The sequence below is a fragment of the Vombatus ursinus genome, unplaced genomic scaffold (genome assembly GCF_900497805.2).
Source record: "Vombatus ursinus unplaced genomic scaffold, bare-nosed wombat genome assembly UNPS02014816.1, whole genome shotgun sequence".
In the NCBI taxonomy this organism is placed as follows: domain Eukaryota; kingdom Metazoa; phylum Chordata; class Mammalia; order Diprotodontia; family Vombatidae; genus Vombatus; species Vombatus ursinus.
The window spans coordinates 24,330,908-24,356,926 of record NW_020954594.1 but is presented as its reverse complement, the minus strand read 5'-3'; the positions used below and the strand labels follow the sequence as shown (position 1 = coordinate 24,356,926).

The following is a 26,019-nucleotide window of genomic DNA, read 5'->3' as shown; positions in this document are numbered from 1 at the left end:
GTCAGTTCTATATAACTTGGTGTTTTGCATCTATCTAAAGGGTGATATCTACTTAAAACATGGGCAAAAAGGAAGAATTAAGCCAAAGGCCAAAATGCCTAGAAAATCAGACCCACTCATATGTAAATGTAAGCATAAAACATTTCAAAACCAGATAGCAATTCATTTTGGTTTATCCACATCTCTGCTTTTCTCTATTAATACAGATATATATTTGCCTGGTGCATACTATTAATAAGTGTGTATTGATTGATTAGCCTAAGGATGAATGTGTATTTCATAGCTAATGTATAAAATATGGCCAATATCAACATCAGACAGGAAATTGTGGCTAATATTAAATCTTATGAGGGGAAAACAGAAGGTTTATTCATCTACTGGCTTTGTAAATAATCTTCCTTAAATTTAAGCATGAATCGTAATTTTTCATGGTTGTAACTTAATGATGTGTTATCAGCTTCTGCTGATTTTTTTTAAGATCTAACTTTAACCACAAGGTATAATATTGGGTAAGTTTACAACTTTTGTCACATTAAAATGTATTTTTATCCTTAAAATATTCATAACATAAATACAGAATGTGTAGATTTTCTTTTATTGTTAAAAAAATTATCTGAAAGAGTTTTCCATTTCCCATTTTAGAGTATCAAATCTGATTTTTTTCATCCTTAGGCCAGTGAGTGAGTGAATCTAATCCAATGATTATGACTTAAATTGAAAGTTATCTGAAGCATATTTTTTAAGCAACCAACAAAAAAATTTTTCTAGATCCTGTTGCAATAGCAACTGATACCCATCCATGAGGCTTAGGAGTTTATCAGTGACTTTCCTAGGAATTGCACATTCTAACAAAAAAAAAAATTGTACATTTTTTTAATCGTTGTCTGAATATTTCAGAGAAGTTCTACTTAACTAGTCTTGTGTAGAAAAACAGTAGCCATTTGCTTCCATTTACTAAATTAGATCCAAGATTAAATGCCTTAATTTTTAAAATGCTTCATTTTACTTACTACCATTGATTTAAACTTGCATATTGGAAGAGCAGCATGGTATGGTTTATTACAAATATTCAGTAATTCCAGAGTCATTAGTGTTTGACTGTTAGAAAGTTTTGTGATATATGTTTCTTCTTTCAACAGTAGAACTATTCTAATTATAATTGGTTTAGGCTAATGTTAAAATTAATTTACATTTTTTATTATTGGGGAGAGATGGCCAAGAGATGGTCTTTCTAGATGGGCAGGAAGAAGACAGATGTTTTTGCTTTGGCACAGATAATTAAAAAATATACATATATATTTTTCATGCACCTAATGAATTATTAGTTCTGGCATAGTAACTTGAATCCTAGTAGCTAAATATTTGATACAGTTTTAATAGTGATCAGTTTACTCCCAGGCATTGCTTTACTTTGTAGTGAGATCTGATCCATTATTTTTCATCTTTTCTTTATAAACAGGTAATATAGATCTAGATGACTAACTTTAAATTTTTACTTTGAATAATTTAATTTTTTTAAGTGAATATGTTTTGAAGTACTTTGGATATATCAAGGGATGATATTCATGTGGAGCTATAAATAACTTATTCATCAACATCCTTTATAAAGTTTTTTTCAGTAAAATTCACATTTGTAAGCTTAAACAAGACTCTGTACCTTGATCACAAGTGTTAGCATGTTAAAAAAAAATAATGAGCACAGTGAAATAAACATTGTAAAACTTAAAAATAAGTATAGAAATTGGAAGAAAAAAACATGATTAGAACAGTATTGGAATCATAAACCAGACCCTAATTAATCTAGTAACAGACCTGGACATGAATTAGGTCTGTTAGGACTTGTAGAGTTCATTTTCATTCTTATAGGAAAACAAAATTCTTTGCAGATTTTAGCCCACAAAGGAAACCTTAATCTGTCCTGCATTTGAGGCTCGAACACAGAAAGCTATTTTAAATATACCATTGCCAAGTGGAAAGCCTGAGAAAACAGTATGATTTTATAGTTGTGAAAATGGCTTCATTATTTGTGACAACCTTGTGAGGCAGAATTCTAAAACTTCTTTTAAAAGAGAGAGAGAAAATAAAAAAACTTTCTGTATCATAGAAGTAGATAGAAGTGCCAAATGTCCTCCCTTGGGATTGAAACCACCAGGTATTCATACTTCATTTTCCACCAAGAAGAATCCTAACTTTAAAATGTGTTTTGGGTTGGAGAAAATTATGTGTGGGATTTTGTATCACAAGTGATTGACTTAGCACTGCATTAGGCACAAGGCTTGGCATATACTAGGTTCTTAATAAATATTTCTTGAATTTACTTGATTTTCACAGCAATCATCTTGGGAGAAGTTTGCTTCTCACTGTTCAGTTAACAGTGGAAAGTCAAGTTAATAGTTGGGAAATAGAAAGGGATAAAAACCTCAGTGGGTAACACATTAACTTTTAAGTGAGATATAAGAACATTTCTCACTTTAAAATGATAAGAGATTAATAACGTTTGAGAACTTTTTTGCATGTGTAAACATAAATATGTGCTAACTATTCTTCCTAATCAGATTAGTGAGTTATCGTGATTTATATTTGGAATTACTCCTATTTGAAAATTAACCCTGTCCCAAATCAGGGAAATATTTAGAGCTGTTATTTAAAATGTACAGGAAGTTTCAAAAGTGTTCTAATGCAAGTATGACATTACCTCTGACTTATTATAAAAAGAATCAATACAATAGTTAATACAACCCATTAAAAGATTTTAGTAAAACCTTTATGTCTTTGAGCATCAATCAACTTTGCTTTGATAGCCTAAAAAGGCAGAAAAAAGAGAGTTATTCTGTGTGTTGATGTGGCAATTTTGCTATTACACATATAGTTATAGTGTTTTCCAGGGATGTTCAGTTTTAATGTTACTGGTCTTTTATTAAGTATTCATCTTAATACATGAAATTTCTAGTGACTACAAAAAGATGACTCTAGTTCTGTATTCCCAATACATAAAGTGAGGCCTTTGGGAATCTATGACTGCTTTTTTAGACCACTAGGGTATCATTAAGTGAGTTACAGTCTCTTTACTAACTGAAGTCATAATAGTCTGAAAGAGCTTATGCAGGATCCCGAGGGTTCTCGTTTATTTTACATGCTTGAAGAGGATGGCTGTCATTGGATTTTTTGTTTCATTTTGTTTTGTTTTTAAAGAAAAAGTACCTAAAACTCTGTGTTAAAAGTATAGGTTTCATAAAAGCAAGGACCAAGTCCACTTCCCCTTCATCACAGTTAACTAAAAGAATAAATATTTCTGATGCCATTATCCTGTGATGCTCAATTCCCTTAGTACTTGATTCCCTGAGGAATGGTCCTGTTCTTGGCATTCCATAGTCATTTTCTTGCTCCATGGGGTTCTACATGGTTATGACATTGTAAACATAATCAAAGATTTTTATTTTTACTATCTTTCCATTACTTAGCCATAAAAACAAGAGAAATTTTTATATCCTATTTCTGCCTCATTGCAATCTTCCTGTGGTACAAGGCTATATAACAAATTAATAAATAATTAATAAAGGTTTTCATTCTTTAAAAGATGACTATTTTGGAAAAACTAGCCAGTGCTGTGGAATCCTGTGGTGATTGAGCCCCAGAATTCATTTCTTAGAAGAAAATGTGTCAACCATGTATCTTTTAAATTCAGTGACATTTATGATTGCTTCAGTTTTAGGTTTCATATGAAAATTGTTACATTTTGTTTTTCAGGGACAGAATGATGCTGCTGAAATTAGAACAGGAAATCTTAGATTTCATTGGTAATAATGAGTAAGTTCTGAAATTTTAAAAGAAACAAAATTGCCAACAGCAATTTTATTGTTTTGCTAAACATGCTTTTTTTTTATTTCTAGATCTCCAAGAAAAAAATTCCCCCCAATGACATCTTACCATAGAATGCTATTACATAGAGTAGCTGCTTACTTTGGATTAGACCACAATGTTGATCAGAGTGGGAAGTCAGTCATAGTAAACAAAACTAGCAATACAAGAATGTAAGTGCTAGTGTGTCTCTGTCTGTGTCTCTTTGTGTGTATTTCGACAAATGTTTTTATATATATTGCTTGAATAATTCTTCCTATTGCACCTTTCACATAAGCCTCTCCTAGTGCTTTATCAGTTTAGTTGATTTAACATTTAAATGACTTTTTATAGTAATAATCAAAAAATCATTTCTTTCACCAGTACAAATTGTTCCAACCTGAGCTTAAATGTAGCAGATGAATGAAAAATTTATGTAATGAATTAATATCTTTGAAGTTGCTATGTGAACATGGTATATAATTCAAAAATGCACAAAGACTCTCCAGTAGGAGTCATTTTTTTTACTCCTGGTATCCAGAATCAGCGAGATATTGGAATACGTCAGCATGTAAAAGACAAAAGTATCAAGTGGGCAAAATCTATTTTTCATATCCTGCTCTTTCATTCTTGCCCATCTTTCCTCCTGTTTCCCAGACACCCCTCATTTCCCATCACTAGCCCAAGTCCTTTCCCCTACAATTCCAAATTATTGTTGTTCATCCTTTCTAAGGTGTTATTACTCAGTAGTTTAATTATAAATTAAGCTTTATCTTTTTCGACTGGCATTTGCATTTTAAGAATAAGTTGAACTCTTAAACAAGGAAAGAAGAGTTCAGCCAGAATTGTAGAATGGCAGCCAGCGAATATTGATATTTTAAAGAAAGAGCTACTCTTCCAGGTCTTCAATTATGTCACCCTCTCAAACTGACCATATATAGGACTGGCCCAGAAAACATCTTTTGGATTGGCTCAACAAACTCGAGTCCTTAGCAGTAACCTACCAACTTATCTAACTGGCAGTCATCCATCTTGTGGTAGTAAGCATCAACAGATTTGAAGAAGTATTAAAAACACTGATTTTTTTCTAACTTGTTTCCCTAACATCCTTGAATCCTTTATTTCAGGGCCCATGGTTATGTTATATTTATTTATATCCCATTTGATTACAGCCCACTCAAGGTATTTACCTGGTACTGAATTGGGGCTTTGAAAATTCATTTTTCACTTTACAATAAATCCCTCATCTCTGATAAGTATGGATTGAATTTAACAAAAACTATCATCTATTGTTTTTCATAATCATAACACAACTAGAACTAAACTGACAAAGTATGGACGGCTTTGAAAGGTGTTCTTTTTACTTTAGAGCCTAAGTATTTTAGCTTTATTTAAATATGTTGCTTTTCCTGCCTATTCCCCAACTACTTTTTTGTTCCTCAGTCACTTAGGAACTACAGTCATGTCCAAACCTAGAAAGATTATGAATTGAGTTAGGGGGAATAAGCTTGAAGAGCAGTCACACTAAAGGTGAACCACAATTATCTTAACCAGATACCTTCCAACTTTACTAAAAGTTGCTGGATGCCCAAATTCATCTTCATTAGCAGGCATTTTGACTAACCTTTAGACTAATGATTCTCTAAGGTTTTCAATACAGTGTAACCTCAGTCATTTGAATGTCATAAGTCATGTTAGAAAGTTTTAGGGTTTTTTAATTTAAGACCAAAAAAACTTAACTAATTTGAAATTTTATATCATACATTTTAATAGTACAGAACATTGACATAATTGTGGATAACTGAAATTTCAAATCATTGAAGTTACACTGTATTCTTATTTTATATCTTCTGGGATATAAAGGAGGTTTTAAAACAGAAAACCTTAGAGATCTACTCCAATGAATAAAAACAAACTTGCCTTTTCCTCATAGGCAGATTCCCCGCTCCAGCGTTGAACCTGTGGTGTTATGGAAGTCAACAACCCAGTGCACACTGGGGTGTCTCAGTAGAGCGGGAAGTTGGCGATTGCAGGGCAGTAAATTCAGGCACCTGTAAAAGAAAGAGGTAAGACAGTCTTAAGGTTAGCTGAAATGCCTGCTAATGCTACTTGGGGTGGAAATCCAACTGCTCTTAGAGAAGTTGCAAGGCACATGGTTCAACTTTATTTCCTTTAGGGCATACTTACTAAAACATAAAATCCCTGAATCATGTAGAAAGAGGAAATATAACTTCATACAACTATAAGACTGTCCCTAGGTATATATTGAAAAATCACATGACTTAAGATAGTACAGTGCTTTTATTGTTATAGTTATAAAAAAGTTGATATTTTAAAGATTTGACTTAAGGAAACATTTTTACCTTCTTTATTTCTGCATCTCTGGACATGTCTAATTAAGATCTGTCCCTTACTCCAGTTGTCCAACTAAATCTTTTAAAATTTTTCACTAATTTAGTTTATGTTCACATTTCATTTAACGAGTTTTCTCAAGTTATTTAGTTTGTTTTATAAGAGTGATGTCAGTATTGATTTTGCATTGGAATAATAATTTTCACACTTATATAATACTTTAGAGTTTGCTAAGAACTTTCTTTACATCTCTGTTAAAGAGAGAGTAGTAAAATGAGAGATATTCTTTCAAATGAAAGATAGGTTATTCAACCTCTATGGGACATACACCCTCTCTGTCAAACCATTACCTTTGGTCACAATTTTAACCTTTGAAACAGCTATTTTCTACTGTTACCCAGAATCTCATAGAGCACAAATTATAGAAATAAATATTATACATAGCAGCTCTTTGTAATTTGAATACTTTTTAAAGTAGTCTGTAAGATAAGTGTTTTTTGGTTAATGCTAACCTACATTGTCATGCTTTTTTTTCTTTTCTTTTTTAGACCAGATCAGAAATTTAATGATCATATCAAGGATGATAAAGGTGAAGACTTTCAGAAGCGTTATATCCTTAAAAGAGATAACTCTAGTTTAGACAAAGATGATAATCAGGTAACTGTAATTGGAACATTTTTCCAACTATGGCATTTATTCATTTTCACAGTGTAAATATTCACTACTGTTATTTTCATTTAGATGAGAATACGATTAAAAGATGACAGAAGAAGCAAATCTATAGAAGAGCGAGAAGAAGAATATCAGAGAGCTAGAGATAGAATATTTGCCCAAGATGTATGTAAACTAAATATAAACTTACTAATTCAAAATGTTGAAAGTTGTGCTGATTGTTAATTTGTAGAATGCTTTTATACCCTCACCACTGCTATTGGGCAAAAGCTTCAAAAATTGAGTGTTTCTTTGTTGTCTGTGAGGTTTTTTTCTTTATAGATACAATACGTAGTTGGCCATAACTCAACATTTTATATCTGTCCTTTCTTTATAGTCCCTGTGTTCCCCAGAGAGCTATCTTACTGACAAAAGGTAAGTATGTTTTTGCATTCATTTTTATCATCATCTGAATTCTGCTGACAGTAATCAATTAATGTCTTCTTAAAATTCCAACAGAATCCAAGAGGAGGAAGCAAATAGTACACAGCAAAGACGCCAGATATTTAGGTATTTGACGCTTGTTTTAAATACCCTTTAAAATCCCCCACACATATTTTGCCATCCTTTTCTTACGTTTTTAAAAGCCATATGTGTTTTCAGAGTCCTGTTATCTAAATTCCAGAGTCAATAAAGAAGCGTCTGGAAGATCAGCCGCCAGCCATCAGAGCAGCACCGAGAACGAGCTCCGGTGCTCTGAGCCCCGGCCCTGGAGCAGCACGGACTCCGATAGTTCCCTCCGCAGTTTGAAGCCGGCGGTAACCAAAGCCAGCAGCTTCAGTGGCATTTCAGTTCTGACAAGAGGGGATAGCTCTGGGAGCAGCAAAAGCATAGGCAGGCTTTCAAAAACAGGTATAAATGTCTCTAAAGAGTTATGGAGCAAAATACTGATTTTCTTGGTAATCTAATGTCTTGGCTTATTGTGTATGGTGGTAGTATGTAAATGTCCCTAAAAGCAGTAATCCTTTCTGTATAGTGCAGGCAGATTTTAAAACATTTTTCAAAATAAAGTTTTTATTTTGAAATAGACCATTACATGGTCTAATTTTAAGGAATGAGTTAAAGTTAAACTTCTTTGAAAATTCATCCCCCTTGCCTGAGTTCAGCAGAGTCATTCAGCCAGAATATAAAGTATTGACCATATTGGTAGTGGGGCACCTTGGTGGAACACTTGATAGAACACAAGGCCTGGAATCTGAAAGACCCAAGTTCAAATCCTGCCTCAGGCACTTGCTAGCTGTGTGACCCTGGGCAAATCTCTGAACCCTATTTGCCTCAGTTTCCTCATCTGTAAAATGAGCTGGAGAACGAAATGGCAAACCACTCCAATATCTTTGCCAGAAATACCCTAAATGGGGTCACAGAGAGTCAAACACGACTGAAGCAACTGAACAACAAATATTGGCAGTGTTCTTTTTTTAAGTTCTCCAATGAACCCTGAAAGTTATTGTTTGGGTTTATATTATTGTGTCTTCCTTCATCTAAATTGAAATGAGTAAAGGTTGTTGAAAAATGTTTTCTTGGGGTAGGTAGAAAGTAGGGATTTAATACCAGGCTAGAATTTGTGATATTCTAAATGACCAAAGCAGTCTAATAACATCCCCCCCGCTTTTTTTTTTATAACAATATGTTGATTCATAACCATTTTCCCTCTCTGTTTTTTGTCTTCCAACTTGATTGAGTCATGCATCTGTCAAGCCCTTTGTGTGCCTTTATTCTTGAACTAAAATTTCCATAAAAGTTAGCAGAACTATCATTCTATGCAGAACAAATATTCAGTTTAAGCTAGATGTGTAGTTCTGAAGCTGAAGATCTGAGGTGGACCTGTATGTTTGAAGATGACAAAATTTTTCTAAAACCTAACTTTGTCATTACTGTAAATTGCTCATTTTAGTGAACAACACTTTTTCTCTAACCTTACCTTTGCCAGTTCTTCTTTCAGAAAACAAATAAAAATACATTAATGGTAGAGTACTTGAAAAGATACTGTTTAAGATTGGTAAGAGTTTCTGTATGTAAGAAACCTAATTATATAATAAATACATGCTAGCCAAAAAAATCCATCACAATTTGAACTGGCAAATAAAATAAATAAATCACCTGCAAATGAACTTTGAAAATGCTATATGTTTTGTAGAACTAATTTCTGTAAGTTTTTTTTTATTTCAGAAGAAAAGAAATAAGTTTAATTTTTGTCATTAAAGGAAAAAATTATTTTAATAGAACAGTGATCACTGTTAATAAATATTGCTTGGTTGTAATAGTTTAAACAACTATGATTATTTAATGGTATAGATTGTAAGGGTACTGGATTTGGAATGGGGTCCTGAAAATGCACTTAGATTTGGGGGCAGACACTTATATTCAAATCCTAGCTCTACCACTGTCCATCTATGTAACTTTAAATCTCAGTTTCCTTCTTTGTAAAATGTAAAATCTCAACCTTTGAGATTCTTCTAGTTTTACATCAATGTTCCTACTCTTCAAATTTTAAACCATTATCCTGAAAACAACTAATTCTCCATGTACTGAGTCAACTTTCACTTTTTAGAGGCTGATCATCCACACCCATTTCAATTTCCCCATCCAATTGCCTACCAGTTAGCCATTTTGTTGATTATTTTTACCCAGAAAGTGGACAAAAGATAGAGAAATTGTTGAAACTCAATTGAATTAGTTTAGCAGTTTACTTAGAACTTCAGTGTGGAAAAGTTGAAACTAATGATTAATAGGATTTATTTACTGTTTCTATGAATTTCATTTCATATACCATCCCTGTCTACTGTTTTCATGGAAAATTGGAGAGTTGACTTTATTATTGGAGATGATGTGAATTCCAAATGCAGTTCTTAGAGAGTAACTTAAAATTATTTGCAAGAATATGTAATGTCATTTAACTTGGTCTTTTCTTTGTTCTGGATTACATAAAGAGATTTCAGATACAAGTTCTTATGCCCTTGAATATGTTATGCTTTTTATTACAAAAGGAATTATAACCTATACATTCCTTTGGTGTTTTTCAAAAAGGTAAATTATGTCAATTTATGTTTTGGAAATTTGCTTGATGTGCTTTTTGGCTGTTTGTTGTCTGATTTTATTAGCAGACTGCTTGAATTGCATGCTTTTGCTATGTAAGTTTATTATTGTAAATAGCTTCTATAGTCTACTTACTGTAATAAACTTGCTCAAGAAAAGTGTATAATTTAACAGACGATCCAAAAGAACCAGCGTTTTATATGGTAACTGCATGTTATGATATACGTATATGATAAATTTTTAAAGTCTGCATTTTTAAATAACTTTGATATTTCTATATCTAAATAAAACATCAATTTCTCATTACTCCTTTCCTAGGTTCTGAGTCTTCTAATAGTGTAGGGTCATCCACGGGCTCTCTTTCTCACATCCAGCAGTCTCTTCCAGTTACAGCTCTCAGCCAACCTTCTCATGGCCCCCCTGTCGTCTATCCACCTGTCAGCACTAGTAACTCTCTTTCCTTTGATGGTGGCCTAAGTGGGCAAGTTGCACCTCCTAGCACTAGCTTCTTTTTGCTTCCCTTGGAAGCAGCAGGCATACCACCTGGCAGTATTCTGATCAACCCACAAACAGGTTGGTATCCAAATGTGGATGTATGTTTTAGTCAAGAACTCAGGAGTTATTTATAAATTAAAGCACATTTATGCATTTTTTTTCTGTTTGTCTTTACCATCTTTACATTTTTCATGAATTATTTCCTCCTAAGACTTTTTTTTTTTTAAAGTTTAAATGTGTGTAACAATATTTTTTCCAGTGTGAACTTCATGGCATCTCCTTATTCTAGTCTGAATGATGGTTTAAATCAGAATAGGAAGAGTAAGTCGTACCCTAGAAATAAACAAGGTGCCTTAGATCAAATCTTACTAAATTTAATTTGTTCCCAAAGTACCTTTTTCCTCCAGACAAAATTTAATGTGACTCAAAAGTATATGCAAAAATATGTATAATTAATTACCATTTTCATAAATTACTGTGAAATCTTTTAAGTGGTAGTGATGTTATTCTCTTATAGCTATACTTTATTGGCACATATGGCATAATTAAGGGGTTTTGCCAAACCCTACACATAATTCATTAATCCCCACCTCCATCTCTTAGAACATTATGCTTATATGTGACTTATGTATTTGTTTATTTAAAAATTAATTTCATTTAGTGAATATTTAATGTGCAAACAACATTATTCTAGACACCTTTGGAAGTAGAATAGGAGTACAAAAGAAGACAGCCCTTATAGAATAACCGATAAGGAAGTAAAATATATACAAATGGATCAACTAAATAAAAATTGTAAGGCGTGTATAAACATGTTTCCATTGTTTTTATTGTACCTGCTATTTTTTTCCTTTCCAGAAATGGTTGAGTGTCTTGCTAGGTGAATATAAGAGTCTGTTTTGTAGTACTTGGATTATAAATAAATTTTATTAACTAAAAATAGCATGTTATGCCTAGTTAAAACATACCCTTCTCTGAAGGTGACTTTCCTATGCTATGGGAATAGCTTATATCATCAGCACAGCTGAAACTGTACTAGAGAAATTGTCTAGACAATCTGGAAACTCAAACAGATTCAGCAGATCTTAAGTAAGAATAGCTGTGTTCTTAATTATTCGTCTGTACATGTCCTATTTCATTAAGAAAAAATTTGAATAGTGAGGCTAGAGAGCAAAAAGGAATTATTTCTCTATAGAGGATTTTTCTTCTGTAATACATGACATCTGTTACTTTAGTGTAAACCTTAATCTTAATCCAGCAGCAGTGAGGAAAAGATCCACCATAAAATGAAATCCTCTTTATAGGCAATAAAATGAAATGACTGTTACTCATCATAATTACCTGCGTTCTCTATTTTTTTCTAATCTAATTGGTAGATACATTCAGTAAGAAGGTGGCTTAGTAGCCTTTTCCAAAGGATCTACTGCAGTAGGTGCCAAACCTTGAACTGAATATTAGGTTTTTCTCCATATTTGCTTTGGCCAATGTAGAGTATTTAAACTGTGCCTCTTTTCATCAGCAATAAATGAAGTAGCAGAACAGAACCAAAGCTGAAACCTCTCCAGCTGTATCTGGGACCAAGAAAGAAAGCCCATGAGAGTTTACCTAGAAGGGTTTCAGGAGTGCTTCTCTTTATTTAAGAGGGATGGTGAATGTTCTTAGAAGAATACACACTCCTTGACTTTTGTTGTCATGTCGTAAAAGGCACTGTGCCTTTTCATTGGTACACATTTAATTATGTTTATGGTCATTGCCAAGAAGTTCACAATATATCTTTAAGAAAACAAAGTAGTTGTGGTTCTTGCTGATTTTAATGTTTTTGGTGTACTTACTTTGTAGCATTTTGTTACTTTGTGTAATTGTGTTGTGAGTGCTACTTTTCACTAAATACTGAATAACTTAACCCCCCAGTTATTTTAAATTCTAGATTGGAAAGGCAAGGTAGAGAGGAGGTTAGAGGTGGTTTATATGGTTTTTCAGTTAGCTTTAAAAATAACTTTTGATAATATCATTTAAATGATTTTAAATAAGTTGCAGGTATTATTTGTCTTTTTAATAAGCATAATTAAAATGTTTAATTTAACTACAGTATGCAGCTGATTGTATCAAAGATTTTGCCATTCTCTACATGCTGAATGGATTATAAATGTGATACTATCCCTCTAAGTATAGCCTTTACCTTTTGAAATGATTTTTTTTTCTAATATGGAGGTATATTGGTAGAAAATACATTTGGTATACTTGTTTTAAGTCTTCTTTTTCCAATGTAAGGTATTTTTCTCCCCCTTTTTTAGGTCAGCCCTTTATAAATCCAGATGGCAGTCCAGTTGTGTATAACCCTCCCGTGACTCAACAACCTGTTAGAACTCAAGTGCCTGGGCCTCCACAACAGCCTCCTCCTCCCCAGCCATCTCAACAACAAGCGGCCAATCACATTATATCACAGGTGCACATATCCTAGATTACAGGATGTCATGTTGGCCTTCCTTCACGTAGTTTGGGGATAGATTCACTAACTTTAAGCTGGTGAAAGTGAGGGTCTCCTAGAACCTTAACCCTGTCTCTTTTCTGGAAGATCTCGTATTTCCATTGTAATACTTAATGTATTGCAAAGACTTTCTACCCAGCATTAACTGTTGGACCAATTTCTCCTTGGTAGAAGTTGCTCATATCACAGAATTACTTGTAAATGATGTCTCATTACTCTCGGTGAAACCAAGTTTTAAAACGTTTCGGGGCTCCTCAGCTAAATATTTGCGAATTAATATAAAGTAATAGTATTTTTTTTTCATCAGTCTCCCCAGCAAATATTTAACCCCTGTTCCACAGTGCCAGCAAGGGAGAGGAAAACATAGCAAAGATGAAGCTAATTAAAAGTATAAATGAGCAGTTTGCTACTATAATTCAATATATTAAACAGTTAGAAGAAACTGAGTTGAGTTGCTCAGTTCCCCATGAAAAGTCATCCTTATTCCCTACTACACAACCCATTTGTACAGGCCCAGGAATTCTGTTAATTTTAATTACCAAAGGCTCTATAGCTAATTTGCCAAGTCCAGAACCGTTAAGGCAACACAAATGAAAATTCTATTTCATAACAACACCTTTGTAGAACTCAGTTTACAAATATAAGTCTACAGTTCTTTTGCTCTATCACCAAAATATCACATGTCCTTTGTCAGAGAGAATTTGGTAAAATTGTACCAAGTCTTCTGCAATATCTGACATATATTCTAGTTTAGCTCCGAATAAACTAATCCTAGTTTGTTTGTTTTTTTAATAAGCCCAGTAAAACTTTTATTTCCCTGTGCCTCTTTTGCCTGTAGGAAAGAGCTAATTACATTTTTAATAAATAATTTTTAATTTTATGCTGTAAAAGCTATTACATAGGATTTTTAGGCTCTTTATTTGAATCAAAGTAGCTGGAGAAACTTATTTCAGCAGTTTGGAAGTTAGGTTAAATATTGCAAAGAGCACCAAAAACTATTCTGCTATTAACAAAGACTGATAGTGCTGGAATATGTAATTATTTCAGCTGTTGAGCCATTAATAAGATTTCCTGAGACTATATTTTGTTGATTACATAATAATAGTTCCAAACAGAATCATGTACTAGACCAACCCTGTTACTTTATTTTGGCAGTCAGTAACCCTGTGCTTCTCCCTGTATCAGAGGAATATACTTGTGACTTTGGTATCATGCAATCCTTTTTTTCAGTGTGCCAGACCAAATGAATGCTAATTTTAGATTATCCTAAATTCCAAAAAGTATTTTAAACAATATTTTCAGTGATTTAACATGCCCTTAAAACAACTTTAGCATTGTATTAAGAGGTTTAAGGGACAGATTTTCACCTTATTTAGACTTCTGAATTTCTCAGCATTTGCTGAAGAGGTAAAAGCCAGCAAGAAACTTTAAGAAACTGGAGTTTGATTTGTTGTTGTTCATGTTTAGTCTATATCTCTAAGCCATAACCATTAATTGTCATAGATACCAGATATAGTCTTATATGTCAGGTTAAGCAATTCAATCAGAGAACAGATTCTTTAAAGAGCCACGATCTAGATGAAGCCATGGTGTGCCATGAAATCTGTGACAAGCTTTCTTGGTGTGACATCAAGTGTTTAACAATGTATGAAGTTAGTTAGACAGGCATAGATCCAATGAATATGGAGACGCTCCAGTATCCTCCTTGGTATCTGGAATACTAGAGCCATAGATGTTTATCTTATTGTCCAGTCTGGGGACTATGTCAAAGTTTTCCAACCACTTAGTGTTCATATATACTTAGTGATATTATTTGCTCTTTACTTCTACAAATATTTTATTGCGCATTGTAATATGATTCATCTCTAGGATTACTGGTACCTAGCAGTCCAACAAATTCTAAAGGCTTTAGGTGAGCCACATTGTAACATTTGTTAAAATAATATTGCCCAAGTAAAGGAGACCACTTATAAGTGTTAAATCAGTTGGAATAAGATAAAGTATTATTGCTTCTAAATAATGTCAGAATTTTTCTTTCATCAGTCACATTCAGCCAACAATTTTCCCATTTGTATTTGAAACTAGAGAAACCTCAAATTCATACACTTTTGTGTTAACACGTCTTTTTATTTTTTATTTTTTATTTTTCATCACCAAAAAACTAAAGCTTTGTTTCATCTGGTAATAGTACAATAGGTCAGGATGTCTGGAGAAAAGTTATGCCTAAATGGATGTCTAAGTTAAGATCCCTTTAAGCTGCCTACACTTAGAAGTCAGGCAGTTAATTCAGTCTAGGGCATATTGTCATCCTTTTTTTTTTTTTTTTTTTTTTTTTTTTTTTTTTTTTTTCATCTCAGAAATTTGTAGGACAGCCAAGTACTCTTCTCCAGATACTTCATCACAGTGTTCATATTTTGGTTGTGGGTCGGAGTGGTGGGAAGAGGTTGTGTTTGTTTTTGTTTATACATTTTGAGTGTATTGCTTTTGTGGTAAAAATACATTTTACTCATTTTATTTCTTGTTTTATGCTCATCCTGAGATAACTTTTCCTTTTTTGAGATGATTCTCTTAACCACTTTTCTTTTTTTTTTTTTCTTTAAGAAGTTTTTTGTTTGTTTGTTTTTTGGTGAGGCAGTCGAGGTTAAGTGACTTGCCCAAGGTCACACAGCTAGTAAGTGTCAAGTGCCTGAGGCTGGATTTGAAATCAGGTCCTCCTGACTCCAAGGCTGGCACTTTATCCACTGTGCCACCTAGCTGCTCTTAACCATTTTTCTTAAACTTGTTCATTGTGGATTTCTTTTAAGCACTGTCTTTGGAGATGTGTCTTCCAGAGGAGAGAGATTCCATGTACACATTTTTCAACCAAAAGTAGGGTTTTTTTAACTGTGGTATTCTTGTGAAAAGAGTACTTAAACTAGAAATGAGACTCCTTGGACTTAGCCTTTGCCAAATTTTTTAACTTGCCTTAGTCTAATTTTTTGGTCTGTAAAATGGGTAGAATGATTGCTAACATATGTTCATACTTTCAAGTTTTTGAGAGATAGTGGTTAAATAGAAGGTGGGGTCAAGTACAATCTAGTGTTCTTTGCAGATGCTCCATATGCTCTGGAAATGCTGGGAATTTTTTTTAATCATAATTACCTAGTTCATTTGTTTTCATAACATACATGTCACACTACATTTGGTATATGAAAGAGGCTAATACTTAAAATCATTACTACTTTAGAATGTACAATCATGCCATCCCAGGTGTTTTTTCCCAAGCTATTAAATAGTTTTCAACAATTTTATGTTAAGGGTAGGAGCTATAATTTTTTTTAATTTTATAATTTTAATTTATAAATTATATAATTTATAAATATATATTATGTATAATATATAGATTATATAATTTATAAAAAATTTGTAATTTTTTAAATTATGTAGCTTAATTAGAAGCCCCCTCCCACAGGGCAAGGGTTAAGAATAAATAGTTTTTCTCTTAATGTCTGAAACCCAAAATGATGTTTAAAAAATAGAAATTAAAGTTACTAAATAAATTACCTATTTCAATTAAACCTCTATTGCTTATTGAGTAAAATGAACTGGGAATTTTAAGAAATACTTTTATTATAAAATATCCTAGTTCTTTAATAACTATAAAGACTTTGGGGAAGTTGTATATTATTCCCTAAAGTTTTTGGGTAGCATTTCTTCACTTAGTACTGTATTTTGCCTTTTATATTATGTCAGTAGTGATTTGAAAAGTTGTAATTATTTTAAATTATTGTATAATATTGTAACTTTCCATTTTATGCACTTATTTTACTCTGACATTAACACTTTTTGTAAACCTGTTACTTCTTCAGCCTACTCGGCCTCTGCAGTCTTCTTCACAGCCTGTTCAGTACTCTACAGTCCCTTACCCATCCCCGCTCCTGCCAGTCTCACCTACCCAGCAATATACTGTGGTATTATATCTTCTACTCACCTCCTGCATTCTTTTTGTGGGTGAATGTGTGATGAACGCCAATGTATGTTTTTTCTGTTGTTATTAGCATAAAACAAAGGTGCCTTCTTAACTTTTTTGACTGAAGGATACATATGTGAGCTTTAGGAAGTACCCATATCCCTTATAGACCAAAATTTAAGTGTTTAAAATACAGCATTAATCACTTTATCAATGATTACTTTTGATCTAGTCTTTTTCAGCCTTCTCATAAAATAACACTTTTCAAATTATTTCCTCCCAGATGTTAGATTTGTTTAATTTTTGTTCCCAGTCATGGTAGTTACAGTCTTATGTTGCAATTGAAATTATAGATTTCTTCTGGTTTGGGACTTTGATAAGTCAACATATCTGAACTTACAGTTCCACATAACTATTGACCCTGTAAGGCACCTTAGGAGCCTATCTAGTTATTCTGTAAAATGCTATCATTGTTCAAAATGTTTTTAGGACTTCTCATATAAAACGCTCTTCAGAGCCATATTTGTAAGCTACGTAACAAAGTCATTTTCATTACTTTAATGATTACACATTTTTTCCCCAAAGCAGATATTGCCCAGCTTAAGCACCTGGCTTATTATATTACACTTGTCTCCAAGTTTATTGTTTTTTTAATCCAATCCACTCTCAAGTGATGATTTTCTAAAACCATTGAGGCTTTTACAAAGAGTATGCCAAAAACTCTGAAGGTTGGTAATAATCATAGGAAACATTCCAAAAATGTTTTAAGCAATGACATTAATGTAGTCCCAAATTGCTTTCCAGAATGACTGGACCAATTCACAGCTCCACCAACAGTGCACTGGTGTAACTCATTTCCCACAATCAAACTTACTCAGTTGCTAAATATAGAATTTCCCTTACCAATCTTCCGTTCATCCCAAATATAGTTCATGATTTTAATCTTTTTATTATTTCAACTTCAATTTAATGGTTTTTAAGTCATCTTTTTAGTATCAACTTATTTTCACAGTTGTCTTTAGTAATGGAAACATGCTTATTATTGCCATATTCTGATTTGGCAGGATGGACCCCTATTTGTGTATTTCACTTCTGTTTTCAAAGCCAACAAGGTCAACTGTGTTCTAATCTTTAAATAATTCAGTAAAACACTTGTTAGATGACATGCAAGTTCTACATCATGTGCGCTCTATTGCTACAAAAGGCAGATATAGAAAAATTTCTGTTTATCTTGAAAGTTACTAATGGTAAGGACTTTGTCCATAACTTTAAATACACTATAGTATTATAAATCAATTCTATAGAGTTGTAAATTATATAGCTTCAGAAGGAATCGTACAAATATTCAAGAAAATGATAGCTAAAACTTTATCAAGCCCTGTTTTTGTTGTTTTGGCATGGAGGGTTCCGGCAGGATGTTAAGGAGGAAATTATGCACATGGATTTTAAGTTAAAAAATACTTCACCTGTAGTTGAGTGATACATGCCGTTCCCTGGCTTTTGAAGTCCTTGCTCCAAATGCCAGTTTAATTTAAATTGCAAATCAGTATCATAATCATTTGTTTCACTGTTAAGGCTTCATTTAGGTCTCCAGTTGGAAAAGTTTCCATTAATTTCAAATATTAAAGGCCTTTGTTTTCTAATTTACTTTAATATTCATCTTATTCTAAACATGTTAAAAAATAACTACAAATACTAAGTTATTTTAATCCTGTCTTAGAGTTTTCCTTTTCCTTTCATTTTTCCAGTGTTGCACTTATACATAATTACTGGATGAGAGCATGCTTTATTTGTTAAAAAATGTTCATATAATAATCCAATTCCTCAAAAAAAGTATTTAGAATTTCTTTATACCATCATGTGTATGATTATTTTAATGTATTCTAATCTCTTCCCTATAGCAGGACAACCTTGGATCCCAGTTTAGCCATATGAGTCTTGTCCGCCAGCCATCTGCTGATGCTCCTGACCCTCATGCCACTATGTTCCAGTCTACTGTTGTCCTACAGCCATCACAGCAGTCTGGATATATTATGGCACCAGCCCCTCCTCCAGCGCCACCCCTCCCGCCTGGCCAACCAGTCCCTACTACTGGCTATTCTGCCTCTGGCCATCAAGTAAACCAGCAGATGCTCCAACAACAGGGATACGTGCAGCAACCCACGCCTCAGGTACAGGTTTGTTTTCCTTCTGAATAACTGTGATGCAAAAGCTAAAGAATAGTTTGTTTAGCTATAGCCAAATATGTTTTAGGTCATATAAAAACTTTCTAAAATGGAGTTAAAACATTAGCTTAATTGTTACTTTCTAGAAAAGTGAATAATGCTACTAAAAAAATGTATTCCAGAGAGAAAGACAACATTCTTGGAGTAAGCGTGATTCTTCTTTTTTAAGGGGTTCTTAACCTGGGGATGAACTTGGTTTCTAAAAAAATTTTAATAATATATCAATATAATTGGTTTCCTTTGTAGTCTTACATATTATATTTTATGCATTTATAAACATTATTTTGAGAAAGGGACCATAGGCTCCTCCAGAATGCCAAAGAGGCCTTTGATACAAAAAAAGGTTAAAAACTAATTAATTAGCTAATTTGTTCAATTATATATCAGTCTCTTTACTTTGTTATTTAGATATGGATATAATGAAACATATGTATGAATCAGTCTCTTCTCTTTATCATTATATGTGTATTGGGGAACATATATTCTCTTTTTGTCATACATATTTTAACATATATATATAAAATGAGGAAGTAGAGATTGATTCCATGTTTGTTACTTCATAATCACATGTATACATCTATGTCTAAAAAAAGAGATATTTGACTGAATTTGTTGACTCAAACTATTTAAAAGCAATTTCAACTTATTTAACCTCAAAATTACTATGAATGAGAAAAGATTTGGTACGTGGTTTTCCTTTCCTTGCTTATTTCGCATAGAGACACACTATCAAGGGGAATTTAAACATTGGCTTTATGGCTGTTTAGTCATGGGGCTTGCCGTCTACCTTGCCATTGAATCCTTAAGCCTTCCAGATTTTCCTATCCACTCCACAGATGCATTCTCTTTTATGTGCTGCCTTCCTCACTGTGTGAGTTCCTTGAGAGCCAGGACTGTTGTTCTATTTGTATCCCCAGTGCTTAGCAAAATGCTTGGCATGTCATAAGCACTTAATAAATGCTTATTCATTCAGCCAGTCATAACCTAGTCATGCAGAAATGAATGTAGTTTACAACTGTCTCATGAAGCCTTTCCTTGACCAGCAGCCATTTCAGCTAGGTCCCTTTTTTTGCTAATGAAGAATCCCTAGGGCTTCTTCGTGAAGGATATAAGTCCTAGAGAGGAACCCACGAAACTCTTCATTGTTTCTTGCCTTAAAAGAATATGCTGGAGTATTAGGCCAGATTAGTTCAAAGAAATCTAGAATTGGTTTAAGTTGTTGTCAGACAGAGATAAAATCATTTAACTGGGGTTTTTTGGCTTTTAGTTATGCATCTGAAAGGCCAAACGAACAAGGGAGGTAAGAAGTAAAAGAACATTTTTAAAGTTTTGAGAATTGTTTCTCTAATATTCAAATAGAAGAATTATTTTTCTTCTCCATATTGTCCATCATACTGTGAGCCTTCAGGTATTCAGTAATAAAGGATTATGATATTGATACAAAAATGTGACTTTTTTAAATGTTTCTGCTTTAGATGCCAGCGTGTTACTGTGCTCCAGGGCAGTATCCCTCCAGTCAACATCAGTATCGCCCAGTTGCTTCTGTCCATTATAACACACAGCCAAATCAGGCACTGCCACAGCCTGCACAGCAAACAGGTTAGTGGCATTTAATTCATAAATCTTCGCCATTATTGCTACTTTTCTCATCTTTGTTTATTTCAGCCACCAAAACAAAAACCAAAAATGTAGTTCATGTAGTAACTCAGAAGTAGAATACATTTCAATGTTTAAACTAGCCTGGTTGACAGTGGAGAAGAATGCAACATGCTCCTGATAAAGCCATGGGGCTGTTTGACACAGGTGTCAGATATCACCCAGAGCCTCAAGAGTGGTGTAAAAAGGGTTCCAGTAACAGGATATTAATGCGAGAAGCAGCAGGGCATAATACGCACTGCCAACAGAGTGGAGCTCTTCTTTGTAGCCTAGCAGAATGGCATGGGGAGGTCAAAATTTTTACAACAATTGAGATGGGAACAGTGACAGGTCACATTGCAGGCTCTGCCTTGTGCAGCAGCTCCCTAGGAAGGGCCACCTTTGGAAAAACCAATGCAGCCTAGTAAATTGTATCCCTTTTTTGTATGTATCTTTTTGGTGTTTTATATTTTAGCTTAGTAGCCTTTTGATATGAGGCCACTTTAAACAATGTGCAATCTCAAATTGCTTGCCTTCTGGAGGGATGTGGCAGGGGGCAGATTTGGAATTCAAAATTTTTAAAAAACGAATATTTGTTTTTAAATGTAATTGGAAAAATAATAAAATATTAAGTGAAAACAATGTGCAATTTATTATTAAATGTACTAACTATAATTGGAAACTCTTCTTAACCTTTTCTTCACTTTTTCATCAAACAGTTGATGGAAACAATTGCACTTGCAGATGAAAAGTTATTAGCTTTTATGTTCATGACATGTAAACCTCCGATCCAAACTGTTTCCCTTTCAATAAGATGTATAGCAATAACCTAGTCTCTCACAGGAGCTCTTCTTTTATTATTTAAATTGGAAATTTCAGTCAGCTTCTTAAAGTGTTGTTGTAACACCCTACTGTCATTTGCTTGGAGAGCAGTGGAAACAGTAGCATTTTAAATGCCTATGGGATGTGAGGAGGTGAGCTTGACATTGTGGTGGTTCACCCCAGTCAAAAAGAAAGCAAGGCTTGGCTGATTTCTCTTGATTTTCATGTGGGACTTTTAAAAGTTACCATAGCCCACACTAAACAGCAGAGTACACTCTATAGGGCCTCTCTACATGAGGCTGGTTGGAGAAATGGAACTTTCTGATAGTGTCTCATTGATTAGCATTGCTCACCCCTAGTGTTGCACAGCCCTTCATCTGTTCTATAATCACCAGACAGTCAACGTACATTTTTTTTTTAGTCACTTGGTGCAGGTAAACTAATGGTTAACGGTCATTTATATTTTATCCGTGCTTGGGAATTCCTAGAACTCTAACATATTATACTTAATAGTTAATATTTTTTAACTTAGTGTATGTTTTCCTGCTGCTTTTGTGTTACTGTAGTAATTTTATCCAAAGGTGTGAAGAAAGGTAGTGCCAAATAATCTATAGAAGGTATAGTTTTTAATTACTTTTTTTTTAAACCCAAGAAGTGACTATGATAGCCAGACAAAAGTATTCTTCTCTCCATAGTGGATGAATAGCCAGCCTTGGAGTCAGGAAAACCTAAGTGTAAGTCCTGTTTCTTAACACATATTAACTTCGTAATCATGGGCAATTCCCTTAACTTGTGTATCTATCTATGTCTATGGAAAGAGTTTCCATAATTAAAGTCCTATTAGTCCTTATTTTAAAGACGAGGTACTTTATTTGGAGATGAAATTTTCATGCTTTTTGGATAGGATAAACAACCTGTAAGAAAGAGCACAATAAGGTATTTTATTTTTGTTAACCAAAGAAGAAGCTTGTCCCCACCCCCCAAATCCTACACTTTTATAACAGGCAGTTTCCCTTCAAACAGTATTTTTCTTTATCCTTCTGTATGATATATAGACAATGACCTGTTTTGATTGGAGGAATTGAACTTGATATGATTAGTCAATGGTCATTTTAAAGTAAAGCTTGAAGGAGGAAAAGTGTGAGAGAGAGAGAGAGTGTGTGTGTATGTGTGTGTGTGTGTGTGTGAGTGTGTGTATGTGTATGTGTCCGTGTCCGTCCGTGCTCACATGAACATAGTCTAATAATGACCCTTTTTTAGAAAAGTTAGAATTCTGGAGAAGAAGCAAGAAATTTTCTGTTGCAAATTTTATAGATTGTGAGAATTGTAATATTTTACTAATTTTCATTTTCACATGTAAAATTGATATTTCATGTTTATTTTTAACTTATTAAAACATGATTTTTCCAACACTGCACCATCACTGTCTGATTAAGATGGTAAGTAGCTTGGTACATTCATCCCTGCCTCTTTTATTTTATTTTATTTTTTTTCATTACTAGTCACCTAATTATCAATTCGTATAATGACAAGTAACAGCCTGTTTCCATCTCTAGGAGACATGCAAGTTACTATGAGGGAATTTGGTTACATAAAAAAAGATTCAATGTGGCTTAACTCTTAGACAATATGTTGAGAAAATTAATAGATATACAATTTGTTTTATTTACACAGATACAGATGGTATAAAGGATATTTTTAAGCATATGATCAAGAATTTTAGCCCTGAAAAATAAAATCATCTCTACAGGCCATTTTGGATATGATCAGTTGTAATACACATTTCTACTTATTTTCCCATTTTGGTGTTCCTCAACTCTGAAATGCAGGAATCCTCAGTATATAAAAGATTTGTCCAGCCATGTTTTTCATTTGAGCACATAAATATTTATTTTGGTGAGAGAGGACATCTAAGGCTATTATGGAAATAGAAAAGATATTAATATCAGCTTAATATTGGAAATTAATGTGCTGTCCTTTTTTTCTGTTATAAGATTTCACAAGGCCCCTCAAAGCAAGGTTAGAACTGGAAATAGATACTAAAGGTATTGTGTTCCTCTAAGCCTTTCAAAATGATGTCTCTTTTGGGACTAGTGAGTGGCATATTTCTTGATTCAGTAGATGAGATGTAACACATTTGGTCATAAATCAAAGTGCAGATCAATATATCATTGTAATAAACATAGTTTTACATATAGCCATTTCCTTAAGTTTGGTTTTAAGGTGATATCTTCCCCCTTGTAATAACTAAGTTAACTCTATTTGATATACAGAATATAGCTCTGTAAATAATAAAAAAAGAACTCTCCCCATGAAATAATTATAGTATCAGTGTTTAGGTGTGTAATTCCATGGATGTTTTTTTTTTTTAATAGATGTTTTTACCCTTATTTATTTTTTAAAGAATTTGTCATTTAACCATGTTTGTTTAATATTATGGAATAATTGGCCTTATTTGTGAGCTGTTGGATTCGGGGCCGTAGCACTGTCTGAGAGGTTTACATTTCTCACAGTGAACCGGTCTCTTTTTCAGCTGCTTCCTGGCTTCTTTTTACTCAGGTTTCAATGCTTTTTAAATGCTGTGTTAAAATATTAACATGTTCTGCTATTTTCCTAACATGTAATGTCTTTTAATCAAATTCAACATAGTCCAAAAACAACTGTTTGAATTTTAATTACCATTGATTTAATTTGCTTTTTAAAATCCCTGAAAGCTGTTGCTTTGATTTCTTTTCCAAGGCAGGTATAGAAGGCAATTCAACACTGATTGAGTTTGGTTTGAAGCTGACCTAATAAGGTTTATGTCTTACTTATGTCAGACTCATTAGGAAATATCAACTTTCTCCCTTCCATTCTGGCTATAGAATTCTATTCAGGCAAATTGCCCTGCAGTATAGCACACCAGATCAGCCTGGCACACTTTAATGTGTTGGTATCACTTGATTCCTTCAAGATGTGCAGTGCAATTGTGTGGCTACAAGAGCTAAAAGTCCTCCCTTCCTCCATAGGGCACTGAAAAGAATTTCTCGTTTTAATCATGAAGTGCATTTTTTATAACTTCCTGTAAATGGTTGTAACTTCTTTTCTGATAGAAGCTATTACATGTTGAGTCTTGTGTGTAAGACTTTAATCTGAAAGAGCTAGAGGGATAGAATTAAAAAAGAGGAATTGACCCAGATTCTTGATTTTTTTTGTTTTAGGGGAGGCACTCCATGCCCAGGGTGCATCAACTGATTTTCAGGGTAACTTTCAGACAACTTTTGGTCACTGCCTGTTTTTCATTATCTGGATTAATGAGTAAACATCCATTATACATCTATTTTGCAGTTAGCACAGATTTAGGCTTTACATTATTGCTCTACTTATATCCCTTTTCTTTCTTCAATTAAGTGTCTTTTACCTGAAATCTAGAGCAAAATATTTGGTAAGAATTCCCAAACCATCTTGAACTATCCTGTGAAGTAATCTGACATTTGCCTGATAGCTTATGGGGTAACCTATACTGTGACATTTTTATCAGGGAGAAATGAGAGAAAAGTAGCAGAGTTAATGACAATATGGGCATTCTGGACTTCAAAACAATCCCCAGTGATCTCATATTAGTTAAGTGTCTCTATATTCTTTATGGCAATTAGGGAAACTTTAAATCTGAAATAAAAAATTTAGAAATAAAACACTTTAGACCATGGATCCATGAAAGGTATGTATAAACTCAGTGACACTAATTCAAATTTTTCTAGGCAGTCCTTTATTGTGAAATACATTACCCCAAATAAAAGGTCTTAGAGAAAGTAAAATATTTTGCCTTTCATATAACCTTGCCCTTATTATCTTTCTGTACAAGTGAATTAGAATTCTTCTAAAAATATTAACAGTGACTAGTGAATCTACAACTTCATATTTAGTGCTTTCTTGGCTAAATATTCTTTTTTAATTTTTTGTGTGTCTTCCAGATTATTTCCTGTTAAAATTATTAAGTTTGTACTCCATTATGATAGAAGTTATTTCAGATTAAATCTCTAAAGTAAAACCAATTCAACCCTTTTCTGCTGAATACTGCATTACTTTACTGCTGTCTTCTCTGTTGAGGTGAAATAGAGCTAAAAATAGAATCTTCTTTGGAGCCCTCCAGGGAAGCAGCTCAGCCATCAATTTCTATTGTCCCAGTTCTCTCAGCTTTGCAGAATTGATTGTGCTTGTCTGTGAAAGTCCTAGGAGAAATAGGATAATATTTCAGCAATGTAATCTTTTAACAAAGGAAAATGACAGTTAAATAATATCAATATTGATGACATCTCACAGAAAGCCTGGATATTTTTGCTCTATCTTGGATATACTACCCTGTCCTTACTCTCCTGAATAAATTCTTTCCAGCTGCACTGGCTGTAAACAGATTTCTACAAAGGGATCCTGTTTCCTATTTGGTTAGCCGTGTAAAACTGGGCATTTCACACTCAAAAAACAGCCCC

The 26,019-nt window shown here is 33.4% G+C and overlaps 1 protein-coding gene across 9 annotated transcripts in view; it reads left to right on the top strand.

Annotated features, from left to right (window-relative positions):
• Nucleotides 1-26,019, top strand: part of R3HDM1 (R3H domain containing 1) — a 179,849-nt gene that overhangs the window by 117,637 nt on the left and 36,193 nt on the right. For 5 of the 9 annotated variants that reach the window (XM_027835576.1, XM_027835575.1, XM_027835572.1 and 2 more), the window contains 12 exons: nucleotides 3,748-3,807; nucleotides 3,891-4,031; nucleotides 6,738-6,846; nucleotides 6,931-7,026; nucleotides 7,238-7,275; nucleotides 7,360-7,410; nucleotides 7,526-7,752; nucleotides 10,255-10,509; nucleotides 12,726-12,877; nucleotides 16,768-16,869; nucleotides 18,770-19,039; nucleotides 20,569-20,692. In XM_027835576.1, the coding sequence (XP_027691377.1) occupies nucleotides 3,748-3,807; nucleotides 3,891-4,031; nucleotides 6,738-6,846; nucleotides 6,931-7,026; nucleotides 7,238-7,275; nucleotides 7,360-7,410; nucleotides 7,526-7,752; nucleotides 10,255-10,509; nucleotides 12,726-12,877; nucleotides 16,768-16,869; nucleotides 18,770-19,039; nucleotides 20,569-20,692 (1,625 nt within the window). The remainder of the gene's footprint in view (nucleotides 1-3,747; nucleotides 3,808-3,890; nucleotides 4,032-6,737; nucleotides 6,847-6,930; nucleotides 7,027-7,237; nucleotides 7,276-7,359; nucleotides 7,411-7,525; nucleotides 7,753-10,254; nucleotides 10,510-12,725; nucleotides 12,878-16,767; nucleotides 16,870-18,769; nucleotides 19,040-20,568; nucleotides 20,693-26,019) is intronic. The other 4 variants (XM_027835577.1, XM_027835574.1, XM_027835573.1 and 1 more) reach the window with 4 other exon arrangements.